The following is a 25,733-nucleotide window of genomic DNA, read 5'->3' on the forward strand; positions in this document are numbered from 1 at the left end:
TTCCATGAATATCTGAACTATTTGTTGCTTTGTTTTCCCGATTCCAATTCTGTTTTTGTTGTCAGGGAAACGTATGCTTTATAGTAGTGATCTTTACTCATTTTAATATCAATCAAACTTTACAAAATTATTTGAGACTATCAGCAGATATTAATCATTTTCAGGATAAGACACATGGACAGTAATGAAGTCTTAATTGCATTTGATTTGTTTTGACCAACATAATGATCACTCATAACTTATTTGTTGCTCAAAGAGTAGTATATAACTGAAGTATTTTGAGTGTTTAAATCTTTAAAATTTTGCCAAATATTTTTAAAAAAACAAAACAAAACAAAACAAAAAGAGAGAGTGAAAAGAAAAAACAAAACATCCTCAAAGTCCATCTTCAATTCAAAGAGCATGGGTGTTCGTCTGCATCCATGTATCCATCGTTGTGATTATCGGGTCTTTGTTTTTACTTTACTCATTTATGACACGTGAATGTTTTTAAAATGCTGCCATCAAGAGTCTTGGCAGGCAGATCCTCGGAGCAGAGAGTTCAATAGCAAAGATGTTAAACATTCAGAACGGACCTGTGAGGTTTTTGAGTTGTTACCAACTCTCTGCCAGAGGGATTGGCCTGGAATTAAATGGCCATTGTGCTCTATAGGGTGCTTCAGCAGGGACACAGGAGATGTTTGTCGATGATGGAGAGTAAGACTTGGAGATAATATAACAACTTCTCTTAAGTGGGAGGGTGGGGGGGGCAAAAAAAACAAAAACAAAACAAAACCCCAAAACAACCAGTTTTACTGAAGACTCGGCAGTCAACAAGTGGCAAACGTTCAGCTTCTTTGTATCCATTTCCAATCTGAGTTGGTGTGCCTTTGTTGATTTGTATCATTTTATCTCCAGTTAATGACGGGGGGCAGGTGGGGTACTGCAGGTTACAGATATGGAGGAGGAGGAGGAAGGCAAGTAGGCTTTCAGTAGATATCGGGCAAGTCTTGGTAGTTCCTGTTGAAGTATCCACCAGTGTAGATCCAATCCTGGGAGCCTGTGTATGGATTGGTGCCCATCTGGAACCACCTAAAATATCAAACACGTTACACTTCTGCAGGGATTTACCATGGCTTTGGTTTTAAGTGTGTTACCAGTTTCTTGATATAACTTTTACAATTAACCTCCAAGAATTCTGTGTATTATTTTCCACCTGCATTTTCTGTCAATCTGTAATCTTAACAGTTGTCCTTCCTTTCTGCGTCTCCAGCCTGCAGCTCTTTTAATCCATTATTCAGTTCAAAACGTTCTTCATAAACTTCAGTTTTCATACGGTATAAACAAATAAATCTGATCAATGATTAGTGCGCTTTAAATATACAAACTTCGCTTAACCGAATCTGTTTCCAGCCTTTGTAATAACCTAAGCGGATGTTGATAGCTTCAATTTTAATAAACAGAATGAGAGTGGAACTGACCTTATCAGTCAAAAAAGGAAGTAAGTGCATTTGACAAAATATCCATTATGTAGTTAATATTTTCTTAACACCTGCAGTAAGCTACATTCCATGTTGTGGCCATGGGCGAGGGTAGGAATGTAGATTAACCTTTATGTTAACAGATTCTCCTTTAGGGCTCAGCTCTACTCATAACAACTAACCAGAACAGTTTCTGCGCCACTGCAACAATCCCCCTGCTATTCTCATGTACACTGGACATCTAACAGCATCATGAAAACTTCATTACTTTTGGTATATTTTGAAGCTGTTGTAAAGGTTACCACAGAAAAATGAATTAAAGTGAATCCATGTGTTGGTGTGCGTTTCTCACCTGGTAGACCACTCCTCATCTCTCTTGGCTCTCTCTTTTCTGGCAGCTCTCTGTTTCTCCTCCAGTCTTTCCTTTTCTTTACTGGCCTCATCTTCACATGAACAAAGAGTCAAAAGGTTTCAGATTGTAATAAAACAAGTAAAAGACTTGTGCTTATTTACCCTTTTAATTTCATTTGTTTGCATTTTTTTTTTTAGGCACCTGTGGCACTCACTCAGTTTGGATTGGCACAATACCATCAACATCCAGCAGGTGGAAGCATTGACTTATTGTTGTCCTTCCTTTGCTTTGAGCAGAAGAAGTAAAACATTTGTGGTTTCTTTTGTTTATTGGTTCAGTTTTGTTTTTTTGTTGTTGTTGTGTTTTGTTTTACTTTTACAGAGTGATCATTCTAAATGTCGTCTTAAACGTCCACATAGTCATAGCTTACTGGTTTTCTTTTTAAACAACAGTTCTGGCAAACAAGTTATTGAATGTCAGCCAGAGACGCATTCAAATTTGATCAGATAAAAATTAATTACCCATGTTGCCGTTCTCCATTGCTCTGATGTCAGGCCTGAAGCGACAGTCTGTGTGGGGCAGGATGGCCTCCATGCCGGGCTCCAGCTCATTCAGACACATCGCAAAGTTTGTGAAGTTGTACATCTGGGAAACGGAGAAAGAATAAAAGCTGTGAGGAGTGTGTGTGTGCGTTCTGGGCCACCTATATGGATGTGTAACTTTATTTTTGATACCACAGAAGAGTGTGCTGGTCTAGAGTCTATCCTCCACAACAGAGTGCTTCCTGGTACAACAGACACAGTCTCTTGGACTTCGGGCATGTCATCTGCGTCATCGTTCTCAGCGCCCTCAAGTTCATCCTGTGAATGATACAACTCACTGTAACTACTGCACCAAATGATAGCATCAGCAGAAAATGAACGCTGCAGGCACAAACGGTTACCAGCAAGATCAAAGCTTCTGTCAGTATCTGTTTATTTCCAAACCTGCAGTTTGGAGCATTTGCACACAACTACAAATAAATGAGCAGACTAAAAAGGGGGAGAGCTGAAAAACGTCTGCACTGATCTACACAAGCTTGTTGGTTTACCTGGATACGACCACAGATTGCTGTGGACAATAACAGGAAATCAAGACAGAAGAAGAAAAGGAAATATGACTTACATGAATTTAAAAAAAAGAAAGGAAAAAAAAACCCACAGACCAACAGTACACCGTTTTTTGTGATTTCTTATTGCAGATCTAAAATATTAGTTGCACAGCTTCTTACATTTTTTTGCTTTTTGTTGTCCCCTTTCTTCTCAGACTTCTTGTGTGCCTCATAGGCCTGAGGGTCGACACTCCACATGCATTCAGTCCACTTCCCATAGATGACAGCAAGCTTCTTTTTACTGGATAGAAACGGAAGATGAAAACGACAGTAAGGAAATGTGGCAAGAAAAGGAGCAAAAGGGCAAGACACAAAAAGTTAGAGATGCAAGTGGAGAGAAGAAATTGTTAGAAAAGGCAAAAAAAAGAAAAGGGATGTAAAAAAGAAAATTGTCAATAATAGGAGAAGAAAAGTACAATGGAAAATGAGATTGAAAAAAACAAAAAAAAACAAAAAAAACCCGAAAATGCATTAGCATGTCTTTTTAAACGTTTGAAGACAGAAAGATTCACACTGTAGGTGACAAACCAGTAAGAGTAAACACAAACCTCTTGTCTTGGATGTATCCCTCCACTTTGTGTAGCTCTTTGCCAAACATCCCACAGGGCTTGAAATTCAACACACATTTGTCTCCAGTGCTGCAGGAAAAATGAGACGAGCCAATTAACATCTCTTCACTGGCAGAGCTCATTATAGTGAATTAAACAGACAAAGCAACATTATTTGACAATGTTATAAAGTGGTGAATTTATCATGCAATTAAACATTCATATAAATCACTTTGCATGACTATTTGTATAAAAGAGGTTCACGTTCAAACCCTGCTGTTTTGACAGCAGTTAGTCTGTGCAAGTAAGGTCTGGCTGATTCACAGCATGAATCTGTGCAACTGTGTGAATAAGACACAGCACGCTTAGTAATAAGGACAATAAAAGCTTTGCACTGCTTTCCTGGAAAAATAAATGTTGAAGGAGATGTTATTTGCCCGAGAAGCCACACAGAGCATAAACAGGCTGGTGTCTAGTATTAAACTAAACAAGGAAGGTGCACTGCAGGAATGGAGAACAGTGGGTAAACATTTGTTAGCCTTACAGTGTTTCATCTGAACTTGACTGCAGTCATTTCCTCACTCTAGTTATAGGGAAGCATTGCAATCAATACAGGTTAAACACTTCTTAGTATCTAGTTCTATAATGCATGCATGATTTAAATACCTGTGGTTGACTATTTCTACTGTGCCATACTGTTCTATCCACAGTTTTCCCAGTATGACATTGTGTACACAGCAGTTAGGGTTGCTCCATGTGTATGCCTCCCTGTGCCTGGAGGAAAATTGCGGCGGGGAGGAAGAAAATTGGAAAACAAGAATGAAGGAGGAAGTTTTAAGAGGGAAAGGTGAAAAAAGAAGATAACCCAATGAAAAAAAAAAAAAATCACTCTCAGCTTAAAATAAATTAATAAATAATTGAAACGCAAACATTTTAAGTGACCCACTTGAGTAGCTCTAGTGTGATAGTCCCTTTAGGCTCTGCCTCAACACTCTTGCCCCAGAATTTGAGTTTAGGGTAGATGGAGCCGTGGAACACGAAATCCCCAGCCAGGCTCTCTGCATGGAATGCACTCACTGGAGGATGATGGGATACCTGCTCAGACACTATTCGGAAACCCTGGTCCTCTCTGCAAGAAGCAGGGGTGAAAAGAGAGAGTGAAAGCTAACTGGTAAAACAAAAACAAGAAAGAAAACAAACAAACAAAGAAAAAGCAAGTGTGTACCTGATAAGTTCGTAGGTCTCTCCCAACAAGGGATTAAAGGGCTTTCCAGTTCTGTCCCACTGCGACGCAACTGCTGACACAGCAAAAGCAGCTACTGCCTAAACACAAACAATTACAGACCAAGTTAGCATGTGTGTATGGTGTCCAAGTCATCTCTTCAGTATGATGTCTGTTAGTGTTTTGTTTTTTCCTTCTCCCCATAGCATGTCCAGATTATTTGCATTTCATTTATCATATTTGATTAGATCATCATTTTTTTGGTGGCTCTACAACTATCCAAAGCAATAGACAAGAGAGGTGAAGACAGAGTGTCATTGTGTGGAGCTAGGGTGGAGTGGGTGGAGAAGAGTGTCAGGAGTGACAACAGAGAAACATGATAGATGACACAGAAAGTGCGTGTCCACGTCTCTCCCTACCCGCATGCGCTCTATGGAGTCGGACATTGAGGAGGTTCTGTTGATGAGGTAAGTGTGTTCCATATATTCTGTAATTCTCTGCAGGAAGCTCAGCGGCTCGTTGAAGGCAATGGGCATCGTGATCTTGGACAGTTCCTGTTTAACATTAAGATAAAAGCTGAATATATACTCCATAATATCACAAAAGCTGAAATTATTGAGTCACAGCAGCCAAAGCACTAAACACTAGTTAAACCACAGGTTAACTAGACTAACTCGTAAAATACAACATGACTAAACACCGTAGTGCATGTAAAGGGGAAAAAATTAAACTATAATGAAAAAAATATACATAGAAAAAAGCTCAATGTCTACCTAATATATTAACCTTTATACTACTGAACCTCTAAAACGTTTTACAAATTGTGGTTTTAACAAGTAATTTTATGTAATCGATTTTTCTTGTTTCAGTGTATCTGTGCGCAAATACAAACTGTAAATACTGCCCAATATGACTATGAAAACCTCTCTATGAAAGCCTTTCACGTACAGAAGAGAAGCTCTTAAATCGTGTCTGATAACCAGTGTGCCCTTACCAGTCCAATACATTTTTTCAGGATACCCCACACACTGATATTGTTTCTGGAAAACATGGGTGCAGGGAGAGATGTCCTGAAATGAAGAAGAAAAGAAATATCCAAGGTTGCAGATAAGAGATTGTGTGTTTAGGTTTGTTATCAGGGCAGAAGATAAAGAAATTCTGCACGGAGATAAGAATAAGTAAGTGCAAAGCCAATTCATCTCAGGGCTGTTCACAAGAACTAGCGCCAGTCACCTAACCATCCTAAAATTCCTTCTTGGTAATTTTCCACGAGCATCTTAAAATTGATAAAAGGAAATTAACACAAGTGAACACATCACACCTTCACATATAGGTCACCCAAGTCAGCCCCCCACTGTGAACAACAACAACAACAAACTCCCCTTTTTTCACCTCTTGTTATTTCTAAGTTTAAAAATACATGACATTTAAACTACTTCACCAAAAGAATTAGGACGCACCGCCTTTTTCCAGAAATTGCAGCATTGTGTGCCTTTCTGTGTATGCGTTTTGTATGAAACCTAGCCATTACAACTGTGACCCTGCCCAAAAAGTTTCCACTTAACTCAATTGTTTTTGACCAAGAGAGTACTTATCCACAAATACACAAGTACACACACAGCAGATGGAATGTGGGTGAGGAATGCAGGAGTACCTGTGTTTCTTGATGCCATTTTCTTGTGGGACTGATCCATTGTTCTTCTGGCTGCTGCTGTCAATCCCTTGTGCATCTTTGAAACTGGCCTCCGAGAGCCCCTCGCACGACTCGTCCGATTCCAGGCCTGTGGGAGAAAAAGAAATGTGGCATTCAAAGTAAACCAACGTCACAGATATCCGCACCATATCATCTTCACTTGTTGTAAACTAAGAAACCTGGGACAACAACAGTAAACTTGTTTGTGAGGTAATAGAAATCCATGTCTCAATTAAAAACTTTTCACATAAGGAAGCCTGGCCACAACAACGTAGGGGCACATTTAACACATAAATACCTTTCAGCATCATTGTTCAACATGTAGGAAAGCACATTATAAGGAGAGTCATATTCTCCATCATAAACTCAAAAATGACAGATTGTGAATATCTTGCATCTCATCAGTGGATTTAACAAAAAGGCAGACGTTCATGGCGTGGGAATGAGAATGGGCTGGAATAATCTGCAACGTAGTACTGTAGGGTGGAGTTGTGGGCAAATCAAGATGGTGTATTAACAAAAGATTAAAATACACTAATGACTATCATTACTCAGAAAACACACCTAATCAGGTGTCAGGTACAAAGGTGCATTGTTAGTATCGTCACATAAGTCACAATAAAATATTTTATTTTAGTACTGAAACCTCTCAGCATTAACAAAAAAAAAAAAAAAAAAAAAAAAAAAAAAAAAAAAGATGGAAGGAGGAACAAAGTCTGTCTAAATTAAATGATTAGACACAAACCCAGCTAGCATGTTCTACGTTTCTGAAATCTGGTTACTTTAAAGCATACAATTAGATTCCCCAATCAAAGACAGAGCCTGCAGCTTGTATTAGTAAATATTTGCAGACATAATAATGGTGACATGAAAAGCAAGTTCCACTTCCTGAGAAACAAAATGTATTGCACAGTATAAAACTGACTCATTAAATACAGGATGTGCATCACAAATTATTTGTCACACAGGAGTGTTGACTCAAAGCCAGAGTTGTGAAACTTTAAATATTCGATAATCTCTTTTCATGTATTATATAAGCTGCACTTCAACCATGTCTTTCAAGGTTCTGTAGGTGCTATGAAGATGTGCCCTGGGCAAATCAACAAGCACATTTTTTAAAAATTCATAGTTACAACAAAATATTTGAGGGTAAATTAAGAAAAGGAAAAGATGCTAAAGCCAAGCCAGATGATACCTGATGCTACCACATGAATAATAGATCAGCCCTGTTCTGCATCTGTCTCAAATTACTAAGATGATGATAACAATGACACACAGACAGGTGGAGGCACACACACAGCCTTTTTTTATACCTGAATGGAAATGACTTGCTAAAGTGCTGACAGTCATATAGCAATGGCTCTACGTCAACATGGGGTAATCAAACAGCAAAACAGTGATTCTAATATTTGTTAACAGAGAACACCACCCTGCCTGCCCCCTCTTATCATCCCTGCACAGAACAAGCTGTTAAATAAGTGGCTGCACTGCTAATTTATCTACAACAATAAAGTGTTTGCATGGCTTTATTTCTCAGATATTATAATCACATTTCAGCATTCAATGCCGAAGCTGCACCTGCTGACTTCATTAATCCTGAGATTTTATATTGTTGATGTCTCCTAAACTTGAGGTAGAGGTGCCTAGAGTAAACAGTTCAAAGTTCATCTCTCCTGAGTTTCCAGGTATCTGGTTCCAAATACCCAGAATGCTTGCTCACAAACCCCAGGTGAGTCACCACGACTGTACTTTGTAATTGTAAATGGGTATTGCGTGATATCAGACCCTCACCTGGACTGTAACACTAGGCTGCATGAAATCCTGAGAGTGCTGACTTCAAGGACTATTAACTGCTCTCACACTCAAACAAACAAACAAAAATTTTTTTTAAAAAATTTAAGTCTAGCTGCCCTCCTCAAATAGGTTATCAAATAAAAATATTACATTGCTGATTTGGGGCGGTCACTGACACATGAGTATGAACCACACACCCTCCTGGCTGTTCTTGATATCACTAATCATAGCCGTAAGACAGCCAACCTCTGAATTATTCAGCTAATCATCAGACTAAGGCAGGTTGAGTTCCACTGGACAGCATTGTGCTTCAACAACAAAAATGAACCATCTAATTAGGAGTGGCAGCCTCTTGCACATAAAATAAAAAAAAAAAAAAAAAAAAAAAAAAAAAAGTGTAGCAATTTCCAGAGGAAGATGAAGACCTAATAAAAACAAAGATTAAACCTTTTTAAGTTTTTAAACTACCAAAGGGGGGAAAAAAGTGAAAACTACAAAGCTTACAATACAGAGTCCTGAAATACAGGAAGCATGGATTTTTTCCCCTTTCTTAATAAAAGCTAAACTAGAGGGAAAAAATGTCAATAAGTATGTACATTAAGCGCCCACCTGTGACGGCATCGAAGAACTCATCGTCATTGCTCATCTTCTAGAGTCAAAGCTGACCAGTTGTTTAGGACAGATGTTGAACTTCTAGCACATGTTCCTTTTGGTGGCTGCTCTGGAAAGTTCCTCTGGAGGGAGACCTGTCAATCTAGGTCTCGCTTGAGTGTCACCACAACAACAGAGCAATGTTTGTCTGATATAGAGAAAATGTCCCAAATACAGCTTCACACAGATTTTCAGCAGATGGTCTGTCCTCAGAGGAATGACACCAGCAGATGTCAATTTGAGCAAATCAGCTACTTAGTTAGCAGACAAACAGCTGATGTAATTCCAACTTCAGTTTATGTGGCTCTTTTGACCAAGGCAAATTAATAACCTGTAGAGACAAAAAAAATAGAAGAAACAAATATATTACTAACAATCAATATAAAAAGGTTATAACTTTTGTTTACTTGCTTTGTTTGTTCCCTCCACTTTTTTAAGTCAAAAGTGGAAAAATAAAGTCAACACATTAAAGTTCAGATCTCCAAAATGTGTTCTTTTTTGTTTGTTTTTTCTTAAAAATGGGTATAATCCTTTATTCTTATTTTAATTGTAAATGCCTTTATACAACAAGCACCTTGCACAAATCCCCCAAAACAAAGTCAAAACATTTTTGAAATCAAATTACTTGCACAAATTTTATATGAATTTTATGTTCAAAGGCCTTAAGGGTGTAAACATACTGTTGGGGTCATAATGTTCTTAGGTTGCAATAATGCTGCAATTTAAGGTAATTTATAACTGAAATTGCCATAGCCTCTTCCCTCCCCCCCAAAGGATTTCTACTTAAGTGACCTAATGCTGTGTGGGAGCAAATGGCTACAAATTATTTTGAGTCAAAGAAATGGGTTAGGGTTAGTGAAGCTACAAACTGATGCCTGAGAAATCAAAAATGAGCTGTCCTAAACTTTCTTTGGAGTTGAAACAATTTGGGAGAATATAAACCATCATATGCTTCGTGTTCAAACACATTCAAACAAGCCCTAGAGCAACATTTCAATGGCAAATCAAAGACCTTTGTGCGCAGCTTTCTGTAGCTCACAATGTCATTGCATCGTTCATGCTCCGAGTACTAATGTACTAAGAATAATCCAAATTGTAACACATTTTCTTCCATTTCCTGAACGATAACCTTCAAAAATAAAACAAACATGTAGAGAATCTTGATGCTCTTTACAGTGGATCTAACCATCTGTTCCATCTGCTCAAAGTGTGCTTATTCTGTCACAGTCACAATTTTGTCCATCATGGCTTAATGCGTGAAAACAGAGAAGTTTCTAGTTCAGTAGTTACACAATTGGGACAACACTGTCACAGGCATTCTGGGTCTTTGTTACCCTCTGCTTGGTACATTAGCTTCACCCAGTTTAAAAGCAAGACCCAGAATAACCTCTAACTCCCCAGGTCAAAATTACCAGGCCAGAGTTTTCAGAGTTTCAAAACTCACTTTAACATGGACTTCATGGAAGTAAAAAGAAAGTAGTAAAAAAAAAAAAAGTTGTTTAATTAGTAACTTAACCTTTAAGAAATACAGTTCATAATAAACTGAAACTCCAGTTTATCCATCACACAGAACACAAAAGTAATGTCAGTGGGTCAATGAGTCTGTCAATTAGTTAGGAAAAACTCGAGCTGGACTTAAAAAGGAATTTGTTCACTGTGCTGACCATATTCAAAAACCATTTAACATTTAAAAACTCACACAATATGTAAAAAAGATTTATCACCATTACACAGAATACTTTTCAACTTAAAACAAAATATCAGCTTAGTTTTACAACCATCTGCCTGTTCTTACCATTATTATAAGATGACCAAAATGGCATACATCATTTTATTATGACACACCCCACATGTCAAATGTTGACACACACACACACACACACACACACACACACACACACACACACACACAAGCTCAGGAGTAGGTAAACAAGGGCCCCTTTATCCATTTTATCTTAACACTGGCTCTAAACATCAGGATTAGAATACCAGACAGATATATGAAAATTAAATTGGCCCCTTTGATTTATAAGGATGATAGAAGAATGAGGCCATATGTGAAACGCATAAGTTAACAACAATATGACAGATGTAATCTAGATGGCACCCTAGATTAGGAGGGTTACACATATGCAATATTTACTTACAACTATTACTCAAATTATATGCAATCTTAATATTTACACACCACAAGCTAGCCAAATACTAATAAATACCAATAAATACAATTAAACAGTAAAACTAAACTCTATTATAGCCACGTCCTGCTTATTGGGACCGTCTCAGAATTAGGTGAGCAAGCTACACATCCTGAGGGAAGGAGAAGTGGCAAGGGTGAATTTGTGTAAGACATACACATCTCATTCCACTAAATTCTGTGCATTTTTTTCTTTATTTAATCCATTTTCCAATAAATTACACTGACACTTTTATCTACTACTGCCATAAAAAATAACTTTTGTATGTGCCTACTGTAGGACAAACAGTCCCATGCTAGAAGAAATTTTTGACAAATGAAGGCATGGCCCTAGCCATCTAATGGAAAACTCCCAAAACCTGATATTTTGCATTCTTATAGTCATAAACCCACTGATCAAGTTTCATCAGTGTTCCACCATTTAACAGCTGGGATATACAAAAAATAAATAAATAAATTGATATCTGCAAGTTACGCTTAAGGAAAAAAAAAAAAAGTATCCCTAAACATCGATAAACACAAAAAACCTGAATATTAATTACATTAATATAACTGTATATTAAACAGTAAACCTAAATTCCCTTTTACCAAGTTGCTGTTTATTGGGATCCTCCTGAAAGTAATATTTGCATGAGAGCACAGGTTAATGTCTAAATAATACATGCATAATAATAATGCAGACCTCATCTCCAGCATTATAAAATCTTTACATACCTGCAGTGTAAAGAGAATAACAAAAGAAATATCCAGTCTCATACAGCTAAATGATTTAGAAGATAAAAATACCAAATTCAATCTTGTTCCTACTCTCCTGTCCTTCTCCACACTCTCCTGGCCTATTTCTACACAGTGGATGGGTTTTACCTTTGCCAGAGAAAGGAAACGCCTTCCGCACACACATGAACTTTGGCCTCAGCGTCCACAATTGATAAGGTGGACAGAGTGGATGATAAACTATTATTCAAATATCTTACCAGTTAACTCAGTGTCCAACTCAGCATTTTTTTAACTTGTAAGGCTGAAAGGCTGGCTTAAATAAGATCTAGATTTTATTTTATTTTTAATTAATAAATAAAATACCCCTCATTTTCCTGTATTCAGTATTAAAAAGGATTTATACCAATGTTTTTAAAAACAAACAACAAGCAAAGAAAAAAAGAAATTCCACTATAAAAGGGAATTGACTGTTATCAGTTGATCATATCAGTCAGAAGATCTACAAGACAAACGTGATATTTCCTGTGGCCTCGCAAATCACATAAACTAGGGAACTCCCAAATCTTTAAATAGTTCTGCAGGACATTTTGGAAATCTGACTAATGCTCTTCTCTACCAGGATCTGTATCTTAAATATGATGGGAGAAAACACCACTTTCTCAAACTCACTTTTTAAAGATTGAATTGGGGTATGATAATCCTTATCATCCATATTTCAGTGCATTCATAGTCAGTGGCCTGCGAAAGCTATGCGAACATTATGTTACAGCAAGTATTACCTTAAAGCACTTAATTGAAAGATGAACACGTTCTCTATCTAACATTCACAGTCTAGTGATAATTTTAATACGGAATTAAATGCAGAAATATTACTATATTAAAACTATAGATTCATATCAGGTTACAGTTTTGTTTTGTTTTTTTTCACATTTTGGAAGGCCATCATTCACAAGTGCATTTTCTGAACAAAACTGCCAGTTAAAGGGCATTTTTCAGTCTTCACATCACCAATGAATCCCCCCCAAATACCTGACCACTGAACCTTATATATAGCTATAGTATATAGCAACAGAATGACAGACAAAACATGTTTTGTATGACATTAAATGTTCTGTGCAATAGACAGGCCACTTCACAGTTGTAATACAATCTCTGTCACCAAAATCAATATCCTTCAATGAAGCTTTCTAAAATTGGCCAATATCAGAAATGGGTATCCTTCACATTTTCCTAGGTCAACTAAGGCTCACAGGAAGATGATGAGTGTGTGCTTTAGTGATGGAAACTATCATCAATAACAGAACTTCATTACTGACTCGATGCAATAAGCTGACCTAGTTCTCACTCAGAAAAAAAAAAAAAAAAAAAAAAAAAAAAAAAAAAAAATGTGGACTTACAGGTCCTGCAATCATTCTTTTGTTCAGGAAACCTCAAAAATTCATTACAACATTCAATTTTGACAGTGCAGATCTTGCTTAACCCAAATGAAATTCATTAATACAACTAATCATTAACTTTGCAAGAATTTAGCCAACATTTCCTGATATAGCAGGCTGTCTTGGTTGCAAAGTTCTATGGAGTATATAACTCTGTAAAGCTGTGGACCTTTTAGTCTTCAGCCTGCAATTGGTCAAATTGTATTAAAGCCAGTTTAAACCTAATCTCATTACATAATGCTTTCAGCCCTGAGCCACAACCAAGTCTCAGTGGCAAGTCTCACAACTAGACTACTCTTATTTTGTATTTAAAAGCAACAGGAGGTATCATGTTTCCAGTAGTTTACAAAGTCCCTGCAGTCAAGACAACACCGGCTCGAACTCTAAGCTCATTTCTCAAACTGCTCTTTGTTCACAACCCATTAAAAAGCAGACCCATTTTATAAGGTTGGTTAAACCTATTCAGATCATAAGAAAATTCCTTTTGATAGAGATGCAGCACTTGAGAAAAAGTATGACTACTACCCTCAAGCTGTAGCTGGTCTTTGTAAGATGTCCAACTAACACTATTTCTTAAAGCCGTTCTGAAGCACAGTTTCAGAGGCACATGTTGACCTGAATAATTAGTTTACTACTTTTCAAATACACAAACCTGAGTGCAATACTTGAAAATTAAAGACTTTCTAAACTATTAATTCTATGTGCTCTAAAGTATTCTGTTAACAACACTGTTAATTTAGTCAATCTTTTATATTTTGTAGAACTCCCAGGATTCCTTCTCAGCATCAGCAACAATAGATGAAAGTGAAAATAAATTCTTCAGAATCACTGATAAGCCACCATTTTTATCTGTACACACTAAAACTTGAATTTCAGTTTAAATCCATGTTTAGAAGTTTTGTTTTGGGATAGTCTTGGATTTTTAAAAGAACTTACTTTTCATTCCAGAATTGTGCAGATAAATTGAACAGATTCTCACACACACCCACAGACAGCGAGAGAAAAAGAGAGGTATCCGATTGGCTGCAGCAAGCTCTCAGATCATATCACTCGCCGTCTCACACGCCTGTGAGCCATTACGTAACCATGACAGACATGGCACCATATGAGCACCACAGCCACTCTCCTCCGTACATAGAAAATAGCTCACCAAAGGTAGCCACAAAATAAGTCAGCAGATGAAAAAATATTCACAGAACAGAGAGATAAAGCTTTGGGACAGAGATAACTTTACCTCATTCCTCATTCATGTAGCTCATTTCAAATACAGACCCACAGACTAAGCTTTCTGATTTAGTTCATGTCATGCACTGTCAGTGTCCATTTTTCCAGAAAGTAAGTAAATAAAACTGTTATGAAACTTTCTAAATCAATATTTAAATAAACTGGTTAATCACCTGCTGCTTACAAAATTAGATATAGCAGTCATATATTAAAGCTTGAGCTAAACCTAAAATAAAACCTTATATCATGAACAAATCCATTTGTTTTTGGATAAAATGATTTATAAATACATAGTGACAACACCAATAATGTCTTCTCTTTTGAAGACAAAGACAGACATTTTAAAATACTTCACAGGGAACGTGCAGAGTTTATCCCTAGATTTTCTAATTTTAATAAAAGACACTACTTAAACTAAAGCAACTGTTACAAAACAAGTGATTGTGTCAATGTCAAATCAAACTCCTAGTCCTTCATTAATTACAGATTGCAAAATTAGTCACCAAATGTTGTAAAATCATTTGAAATGCAAACCTACCGATGCCAAAATTCCATTAATAAGCCAAGTAATGTCCGTCTCTGCTGTCCACCGCGGACAAAAACATCCAAAGCCAAAAGGCGCAAAGAGAGAGGGTCAAGAGACTGGCAGAGGTAGAGCCAAGGTGAAAGAAATTAAAGGACAAGGTTGCCATGCAACATACTGATACAGCATACACACACCTCTATATTTCTCTTTACACACACCTACCTCAACAGGGGACACACCTCTACAGACTGTGAAACACATACCACATACCAAGTCAGTTTCACACACAAACACACCACTGATGGCAGAAACTGTATAGCAGACAACCAAAAAAGGCTAAAGTTAGAGAAAAGTTGCACCTGAGTAGGTGCTGTAATTCTGGTGACATGCCACAGGACTTTCTTTGCTGATTAAATAGAATAGGTAAGGTGTCACCATTTCTGTCTAGTTGTTGAATCTGGGACTCTAAGAAAAACAAAAACAGTTTTCAGATACAAATATCTAAAAAGGTAGGCCTGAAAATATTTGTTGCCTAGCTCCCACATTAACGTTATCATTTTATTATTTGCAGATAGAGGCACTTTACACTGTTCCCTTACTTCCAAATGGGTTGCCACATGACATGGAACCGCATGTTTGATTTGGTACAAATTGCCCTTCCTAAGGTTACTCTGCCATGTATCCAGACTTGGGACCAGCACTTTAAGTACAGTAACTTTTGTTTCCCTGGGGCTAGATTTCTGTCCATCTGATATCAGCTAATAGTTATATGGCTAACATTCTCACTGGCCAGGTTCAAGTGTAGAATAACTGTTTAATACTTCAACAGTTATTAATACCCCCCAACAATTTTTCCTCATAGTGATTTATGGCGTTAGGATAGCCCACAAGGACAGCAAGTCCACACTGAAACTAAGAAAGCTTTTGTGCTTTGGTTCTGTTTGTGCATATATAGGCTACGTTCACACTGCAGGCGAAAGCGCATCAAATCCGATTTTTTTGACCCTATGCGACCCATATCCGATCATGGTATGACAGTGTGAACGGCACAAACCGATATTTTCAAACCGATCTGGGTCACTTTCGTATGTGGTACTGAATCCGATACATATCCGATGTTTTAGAAAGCGACTGCTGTTTGAACGGTCATGTCGCATTAAATCCGTCTTTTACGTCACTGACACAAGACAGACACCAATTATCAGCGCCGGAGAAGCGCCTGAGAAAACGCTTCCTGGCCATCCAGTGTAGATGTCAGTGAAACTGTTGGGAAGACAACGTGAACATTTTATTTGTACTGTATAATCTGCAGATTCTGACAGAAATCTGCAACTATCCTTTGAAGCACCGCTCCTCTCTAAAACAGCAATAAGGATCATTTTTAGGTTATTTACATTATTATGTAAATAACAAAATAACTTAAAGCAAAAATTGGGAAACGTAAAGTCCGAAGTCTTTATATTAAGGGCCATCAGTCAAACAATACTGTTTGGTCTGGGTCTATACAGAGCGCGTTGTGTGTGACATCTTCTTTTGCCGCTTTGAGCGTTCACACTAGAGCGCGTTTGCTGTCGCATTTTATTTGTAGTGTGAACAAGCAGACAAAAAAAAAAAAATCGGATTTGATCAAAAAAATCGGAATTGAGCATTAAGACCTGCAGTGTGAACGTAGCCATCGAGACAAGACTTCACTGTTGCAACTGTTCTGTAACCCAAATGTGGCCCACTGTTAAGAGACCTGTTCTACCACAGCCAGAAGGGATATCTAATGCAAGACTGCGTGAACTAAATGTTAGCTACTGTTGTTAATATTAGCTCATCACATATAAGCATGTTCAGTTCTGGACTTTTTCCTGCTACTAGTCTCTGTGACACAGAGGCTTATTTCTATGAACCTGCGGTCCAGGACAAAATTATACTCTGTGCTGATGTTATTTCATGTCACTTTGATAGGTCCCGGACTTTTCGGTCAAATAATACCAAATGCATATTATAAGGCCACACAGATAACCACTGCAATTCACTGTCATTCATCTGATACACTTTATATAGACATCAAAATACTTAAATGTCACACTGCTATTTGTGTCATGTGATAAAGTTTTCCTAGCAAAGGCTCAAGGTTAAGATGAAGGAAATGGGTCTCATCTACCATTCTGAGAGGAGGAAGGATGTGAATGTGGCCTGTGAGACAACAGTGGGAACAAGAATCACAGACAGGCCACTGTGTTAGAGGGAGTTCAACACAGAGCAGCATTTTGCTGTGTGTGCTGTCTGTGCACTAATGAGTGCAGAAAGGGGGGGGGGGAGAAGAAGAAAAAAAAAAGAGGGGGGTGGACAGAATCACTATGGAGATCTGAGTGTTAATAGGCATTTGTCCTCTGTAGATGTAGTTGCAAGTAAACTAAAGCCAAAGCAGCAACCCAAGGAACTGAACTCAGAAAGCACTCAGAAAGTAGTGCACTACTGAAAAACAGCAAGTTACTCAGGAGGAATAAACCTAACTCGGTCTTGTTGAACGTGGTGACCCCAACCACTCTGCCTGCTCATTCCTAACCTTTTGTGCTGGAGGTAGGACACATCAAGTCCTATAGAAATCTACTGAAAAATGTGTTTCTTTTTTTGCCTCTAAACATTTTGCCATTGAGCTCATAGTCTCAGTCACTCATTTTGGGTCATATTGAACTTATATTTTGCTAGAAAATGGGTACAATGATTTATTGAAACAGGTGCAAATACACATGAACATATAGTGTAAAAAAAAAAAAAAAAAAAAAGTGTTTGCACTATTCTAACAAAGTTTATCCTTCAACACAGCCTAAACTCCCCCACTGAAGCATTCTTGTAATTTCTGTCAGTAGTCTCCAGGAACAGTTCTTTAGGCTTCTTGAAAAACATTCAAAGATCTTCTTTGGCAAACAATGGGTGGATCAGATGCATTTCCCAGGTCCTGTATCAGGTCTCTGCACACCATGCAGAGATATGCCAAGTTTTCAGCCAATAGCTCTTTGAGAATTAACTTGTAAAATTATATTTTTGCACCAACATCTGTCAAACTGTCATCTTTGACATTTTTTGCACATTCAACTAAAGAAATGAGAGCAAATAATGTGTTTTTGCAACAAGCTGCTGGTAACAAAGCACTTAAAGATACAATTCATAACATGTACATTGCCAAGTTTTCTGCTATGTGTAGACACAACACAGAACAGACAAGTATTTGGTTAATGGTAAGTTTAAGATTTAATTTATCCAAACTCAACATTATGTGTGTGGTCACCATTTTTTCTGAGGTCCATATTGGTTAACAAGAAAATGCCATCTTATCAGGGATTCAAACCTCTCACACCCCAAGTTCAAATCAGTAGTTTATGATGGTTCATGATGTTTTAGTTTCTTATCTTTTCAGAAACATGTCTGTATACAGGAAAGGCTGTTACGTGATCATCTTAAGCCCAAGCATCATACAAAACACAAATGTTTGTACTGTAAGCCAGTGCTAGACTGATGTAGAGCAAAAGTTATTTGAGCAAGAGTCTAACTGGGGGAAATGACCAAAATTAGTTTATTTTGTGTTCCATACTTCCTGTTTTCATCACAACCCTCATCTGTAATAAGATAGATTCTTCCAAAGAGCTGGCAAATGGAAGTAGAGCACAAGACCAATAGACGGTCTAACTGACAATCATTCACAAATGACTTTATTATAGTATACCGCACCTATGAAATCAAATTCAGTCTACTTCAATCACAAGACTAACCTTACGGAGTACATCCACTGACTGGAGCACTTTAGAAAAACTAAGTGCTAACTAGGGCTGCCACGATTAGTTGACTAGTCACGATTACGTCGACTATTAAAATCGTCGACGACTAATTTAATAGTCGACACGTCGTTTGAAGCTTTGTAAGATCCCAAAGACGCAGGAATAAGTAGTAGGATTTAAGAGTGTAATAACGGACTGAAACAGAAGATGGCAGCACTGCATGTACAAGGATGCCAGCTGCCGTTAAACCCAGAAGAAGAAGCTGTGTCCCAGAATTCATAGCACGGCCCTGCTCAGTTTTCAACAATGGCGGCAGCTAGTTAGTTTTAATATCGCTCTTATTATTCTTTCTGGGTCACAAAATAAACGTTTAACATATTTTCAGGCGAGAATGTAGCTGTGTAAACCTCAAATATCTCCTCAGTTTATCAAGACATCACATATTTTCAAAAGCGCTCCGACGTTTTCGGAGACGTCTGTTACCCACCAGCTCGATAGCTAGCCGGGGTTGAAGGCTCACTAGAGCCCGTGAGAACACCAGACTCCCGGCAAATCGTTTTCAAACCCACCGCTGTCTTTCGCTACTCAGGTTAAACATGATATATAAGTCACTTAGATAACTTAAAAATGTTATTGTTTGGCTTTTTTTAGTATTTTATTTGTTCCTGAGTAAATCGGTTTGGCTGAGATTAAAGTTATAGTTTTTACACAGCTGAATAAACGTCAAGCAGACAACTGATTATCAGAAGTGTGAGATGCTCGAGAATATACTCCGGTGTCCTGTTATATTTTAGATAGCAAGGAGCAGACGGCTGAGTTTATTAAACTCCACCGAAACAATCTGCAAATGTCATTAAAATTTAATAAACTATCATCTTGTCTTTATTTTTGGTTAGCACATACCTTAAACACTTAAAGCTGTAAGCTAATGATAGTTATATAAGAGCAGATGCATGCTGGTGAAATAAGCTGTACGTTTTACGTCCAATGGATGCATGATCTGATTAGTCGAATAATCGCAAAAATAATCGGTGACTAGTCGACTAGCAAAATAATCGTTTGTGGCAGCCGTAGTGCTAACATTAAAACCATTAATCCATTTAGAGAGAGGAAACTGCAATAAACCACACCCAATCAGCCTCAAACATACACTTTTACATCTGATATATGCAATAATAATTCAAATGTGTGACAAAAGCTAAACTCTCCTATGAGAAACAAGTACAAATCTTTTCCATGTTGGTCAGACATTTTTTTTTTTATCCTTTTGTATTTCTTCCTCTTTACTGTAATGTAAAACATGTTTACAGATTATTTAAATGATAGAGTAAAAAATCTTGCCCTATAATAACAAAAGCTCCCAGTGAAACATCTGAAATACACTGAGGACTCATGTAACCTCTAGATTGCATAAGTCATTCAGCCTTAGAAGTGAGGAAGTAGGGGATGAAAAAAAATGTCCCAAACAAGCACACAAAAACTGGGGAGTACATTCGTACATTTAAAGAAATCAGCGTACATATACCAGAGATAAAGCACCAAATTACATCTCTGTATGTATATGCCGATCCCAGCCAAGCAGTCAGAGCCTGATTTTCAATGAGTAACAAAAGGTAGTGATGATGATCAGTCAGGCTTGCAGCACTGTAGCCTCCATTTCCACCTGTAAACTGATAATTATGTGCCAACGCATTTAAGGTCATGTTACGCAGTAACTTGGAAGTAATGCAACAAGTTGCTTAATGACCCATCAGAGAAAGTAACGCTGCATTATTTTTAAGAAAAGTAATGATTAATATGTAATGTATTATTTTATTTTTTCCCCCCCCACTCTTTTTTTTTTTTGAGTAACACTCCTGACACTGATGAGGTAAGTTTCTAAAGACTAAAGGTAGCTCCAAACAAATGTTTCATTGAATTTGTTGTACTTGATAGCTAAGCTCAATCATATGTGTAGGACAACGCTAGTCTAACCTGTCTGTTTGTCTTTCAAATATAAGGGAGGAGTTTGTTCACTTTATTCTACTGCTGCTTGAAGTCAAGTAAACCCCACTGGGAATAAGATACTGTCTCATTCTGGGCAGGATGCTGAACGTATAGTTTCACAAACACTCTCTCACACACACATCACCACTGAACAGTGTGAGTCAGCGCATACCAGTGATACCTGCTAGGAAGAAGAACCTGCTAGGAGGAATTTTACCTTCACAGTGTATACAGAAACAAAGCCTGCTCAGCATCTTGCTTGGAAACTCCCTTGAATTGTCCACCCATTAACACAAACAGTGGCACTCCTGAGTTTAGATAAAACATGTGCACAAAAGCATGTTTTGTGATCAGCATTGTTTGCACTTGAGTTGTTATTTGACAGGTTCAGCTGACTGGGTTTAAACTTTCTCTGCGTTCTGGCATTTTGGTAAAAAGGTATGTGGAGCCACATTTCCAATTGATTTTAGAGACAACCAGTCAATTGCACATTACCATAATACACTTTAACTGCATTTTATAGGGCACCTAGAGTTATAAATTACCAAAGAAAAAAATATACCAGTCTTTTTTTGCTTCAGAGAAACTTCTGAAACATCTTTAATTTACTATCATACTGCTTTTGTAGTTGTCTTCACTGTCAGTAAACAAATATGAGAAACATAAAAGAGAAAACAAGAAACAAACCTACACTAAAAGTCAAGTCTTTACCTCATAGCTCAAATAGTGTTGTTAAGGAAGACATTCTGTTTCAGCAACATCTGTCACTGAACATCACGGATTTACTATGAATCTTTTGAGGAAATCGTGCAGTTTCATGTATAGGATGAACTGTACAAATGACAGAATGTCACAATACAATGTGATACATAAACAACATCATCTATTTTTAACATTCAATTAGAAATTTAAAGAAAGAGACACAAAGCTGCACTAAAAATTTCATGGGTCTTCACCCATGCTCTACTTAAATATATTTATTCAAATTCAGCTTAGTAGAAGCAACTTAGTAGTTGCTAACACACAAATCACACTGAAAACATGCCTACACCAAGACTCCTCCCTGCTCTCCAAATATGACTACTGATTTTGCATTTGCTGACCGTCCCATTGCTGCAACATTCCTTTCAGCAGTGTTGAAACCTAACTTTTGGGACATGCCTTGCAACATCTCCTTCCTGTTCCCTTAAATTTAGCCACAGAACTCAACTACATGAGCATACGGCAGGCATAACTCCACCAGAGCCATTGCCCTATTTTGCTCTTTTAAAAAGATCCACCAAAATTCAATGGGTCTTTCCTCTGCCCACGCACCACCGCTCCATCAAGCTTCATGAAGGTCAGGCTGATAATCGTTTGTGCAATCATGCTGAAAGACAAACTGTACTCATACATACTTTTTCTAATGTGAGAGGCAGAAAAAAAGAATACAAAAGCAAAACATAAACAAAACACAGATATTCCACAACTGAGCGCTCATAAGCATATTTTCCATGAACACCTTAACTAGGCAATTGCTGTCTCAACAAAGGACATCTGCTCATCTAGCTCTCAAGTGGAACTACATTACTCTAAGGTAGTTTACTAGCACAGTGTAAAGCTCCCCTTTCAAATGGAGACTATTGCCATAGACACTATAGTGGGGGTAATTAAGGTACCTTAGGGAGGAAAACCCATAACTAAATGACAACTGCAACTCCAGAGAGGACAGACTAGTATCTCATGTAAAGATAAAAACAAAATGTGTCGTGCTTCCTAACTTCAGACTCCTGTGGATAGCAACAACATTTTTAAAAAGGGAAGTTCTCTTTAGTCTGAACCATACAAAAGATGATTAGCCACAATAAAACCACTACTACGTGAAGTACATAACACAGAGCATCCTTTCAGTGCAATGTTCTGCTGGGAAACTTTCCATCCCGGCTTTTATACTTTGACAAATAAAACCCATAATTAAACTGACCCCCATGGAGCAGCGCTCACTCTCCAGGCAGGACAATGCATGCTGTAACACCACAAAAACTGCCAAGGAATGGTTCAAGGTACATGAAAAATACTCTAAAGTGTTGGCTGGGCCTCCAAAGTCCCAAGATCAACATATAGCAGCTATGGGAGTCCAAAAAAACATAATCCACAGGATCCAAAAGATCCACTCCCACTGTACCATCCATGCACCCCCCAAAAAACAAAAAACAAAAACAAAAAATAACTAAATAAACACCACCACCAAAAACAAAACCTGCCATTTTTTTTAATGAACTCTTAAAAAGGAGAACCTTTTGTTCATCATCTGCTTAGATGACGTTATCTTGGTTCAAAGTTTTTAGTTCAACTTTATCAAATTGTGGTAGTCAAAACATTTGTGACTTGCCTGACAGTTATTACTGACATATCTACAAAAGATCTATATCAAATGAACAAACAATGCTAAGCAGACTGACCGTCAGTAACACAGTATCACTTCCTTACATTAAGTTCCTTAGTGACAGTGGAAACATGCAGTAGTACTACTATGAAGGCCACTGAGCAATATGTCTGTTAGGGAGAGTAGACAAACAGAGCAAACCTTGTGTCAATGACCTAAAGTACACCAACTTTAAAAGACAAACCTTTGTTTAATCTCTTGCGAGTCAGACGCGGATGGAGTCGGGAAGAAATCAGCCTGGCGGGGAGACATTCCCAATGTTTACTGAGGCAGTGAAACGTGATAGGAAATGACTTTAATCTGCACCTTTACATAAACGCTGCTGCTGCAGGTGAGGAAAATGTGACGGTTTTGATCTGAAAAGATGTTTTCCTCTGAGGGACTCCCTCACACTCAACCATCAAGACCTTTTTACCAGCAGTCATAACACGGAACTTGATTGTTTTGCTTGCACTGACAATACATTAAAATACCCAAATAATAATTAAATTCTAAATCAACTACCAATTAAACCTTCACTGACAACTTAAAAAGCACCCAGCTCTGACAACCCATCTAATAAATGCTACTGTAAACTCTATGCTTGCTAACATAATAGCATATTCTTTAACTTGCCGAATCAACATGTGACGAACTATATAATATTCCTAAATGAGAACAATGTTTTTAAATCATTGTTCTCACACAACAAACTGACAGTGCCGAGGCTGGCCGGAGCAATTTGACAGCTAGCGTTACCATTAGCGGGCGGGCTAAAGAAAAATAAGGTGGCTAACTAGCATAGTTAGCCACCTTTTTGAATACAGAGGGTACAGCAAAATTTAGGGCACTGAAAAGAAAATATAAGACCATGGAAAGAGCGACGAAATATCTGTCATCCTACCTGAGTGGCGTGAGCAGGCTGAATGTATCTACAAGTCCAGAAAGATGGACAAGAATTTACTGTGTAGCCTTGGCTTGACACAGAAGCGGAAGTAGCTGGCAAATGGGGGCGTCGTTAGAAAGACGACAGACACAGTCTGCAGCCAATGAGATCTAACTCAGGAAATGTTTAACCAATGACAATGCGCACTAAATAGCAGATTTTTTTTTTAAAACATGCCCCCCTTTCTTTTTTTAATTGCTGTGAATCTGCAGCTTATTCTCTATTATTATAAATTACAGAACATATACATATTCTCGATTTAGACCTAAATCGACCAAACACACACACACACACACACACACGCGCGCGCGCGCGTTTCGTTCCAAACATCCTTTCAGCCTTTGTAACTGTAATGTAATGTTTATATTATCTGTGTGTGTGTGTGTGTGTGTGTGTGTGTGTGTGTGTGTGTGTGTGTGTGTGTGTGTGTGTGTGTGTGTGTGTGTGTGTCTGTGTTTGCGTGTAAAAACCACACCTCAGGAGACTGATATATAAGAAATATATCAGATATTTAAGAAATGCTGTCTAACATCTCTAATATCATCAACATGACTAACACAATGAGAATGGCTGGAATTAAAAGGCCCCTTCATGGTGGTTCATGGATGTTTTGTGATCAGAGACAGTGTTAATGATAATTATTTTGAAAATAAAATAAAAATGCTATGACAGATTGCTCAAAAAGAGGACATATTCAACTTGTTGCATTCTGATACCCTAATCAGCAGGTGATTTGTAATCTGTTATTGTAATTCTATTTCTGAAAACATCTGAGGTTTCTCTACCAAAGGTCAGCTTTGCACAGCTGATCACTAACACTGTGCTCCACAGCTACTTTAGCAGAACAGGGTTTTCAATATCTGATGTTCATTTCACATCTATATGGCTTCAGCTTAGTCAGAGATTGTATCATCTGTCATCAGTAATAGAGCTTATCTATTTGATATAGCAGGCAGCCTGCTTAGAGCAGAACTGGGCCATAAGCAATAACGAGGCACATGATAAAACATTCACAATTTAGTACCCTGATGTGCATGTTGGCTTGTATTTGATTGCCTGATAAAGCTTTTACAATATCCTCTTATAACATATACTGAAGGCTCACAGGTCATAGGCCCACACTGTTTCACAGATGACACAAAACCAGGCCATTGCACTAATGATGCACTGTTGCATCAAGAGTATTTCTAAAAGAATCTGTAGTGCCATTATATCTTAATGTTGGATGGAGAAAAGTTTAATTGTCAGTAGTAATTTGTTCTTTCGGAAACAAACAATCAGTGTGTTTCTTTTCCCAGAGTTGCATAATGATGGTGTGATGAGAAGAAAAGAGGGGGGGAGGGGGGCAGAGAATAGGATGAGAGACTGCAGGAGATGAGGAGGAGGGGAACAGGCAGAGAGAACAGTGGACTAGAAGGAGAAAATGGTTTCTATTCAGGCACACAGCGGGACAAAGAGTTCAGCTTGTGCACAACCGCACGCACACAAAGACACAATCATGTACTGCAGATACAGCTGCTCACCCTGCTATGTATAATTCACAAAAAAAACCCATTATCAAACCATTATGTTGAGCCTAAAGAAGCTACGTGACTGTTAAGCAAGTCTTAACTTTAATGCTTAAAATATCTGAAAAGAACAAATCAGAAAGAGAAACTTT

At 37.8% G+C, this 25,733-nt stretch overlaps 1 protein-coding gene across 4 annotated transcripts; it reads right to left on the reverse strand.

The window, feature by feature from the left end:
• Positions 1-87: 87 nt before the first annotated feature.
• osbpl2b (oxysterol binding protein-like 2b) lies at positions 88-24,131 on the reverse strand. Of its 4 annotated transcripts, XM_039604535.1 has the most exons (15): positions 24,032-24,119; positions 23,333-23,385; positions 8,829-9,201; positions 6,387-6,513; positions 5,727-5,802; positions 5,152-5,286; positions 4,736-4,833; positions 4,457-4,639; positions 4,177-4,284; positions 3,511-3,600; positions 3,083-3,203; positions 2,547-2,672; positions 2,334-2,457; positions 1,813-1,903; positions 88-1,071 (listed from the first exon to the last, which is right to left on the reverse strand). In XM_039604535.1, the coding sequence occupies exons 3-15, from the start codon at positions 8,863-8,865 to the stop codon at positions 969-971; spliced, it is 1,419 nt and encodes a 472-aa protein (XP_039460469.1). In that variant the 5' UTR covers positions 8,866-9,201; positions 23,333-23,385; positions 24,032-24,119; the 3' UTR covers positions 88-968. The 4 variants fall into 4 exon arrangements, with proteins under 4 accessions (XP_039460469.1, XP_031611097.1, XP_039460468.1 ...); XM_031755237.2 differs by lacking the exon at positions 23,333-23,385 and having other exon boundaries at positions 24,032-24,131; XM_039604534.1 differs by lacking the exons at positions 23,333-23,385; positions 24,032-24,119 and adding an exon at positions 14,983-15,117.
• Between the last annotated feature and the right edge of the window lie 1,602 nt (positions 24,132-25,733).

This window comes from Oreochromis aureus, linkage group 20 (genome assembly GCF_013358895.1).
Source record: "Oreochromis aureus strain Israel breed Guangdong linkage group 20, ZZ_aureus, whole genome shotgun sequence".
Lineage (NCBI taxonomy): Eukaryota > Metazoa > Chordata > Actinopteri > Cichliformes > Cichlidae > Oreochromis > Oreochromis aureus.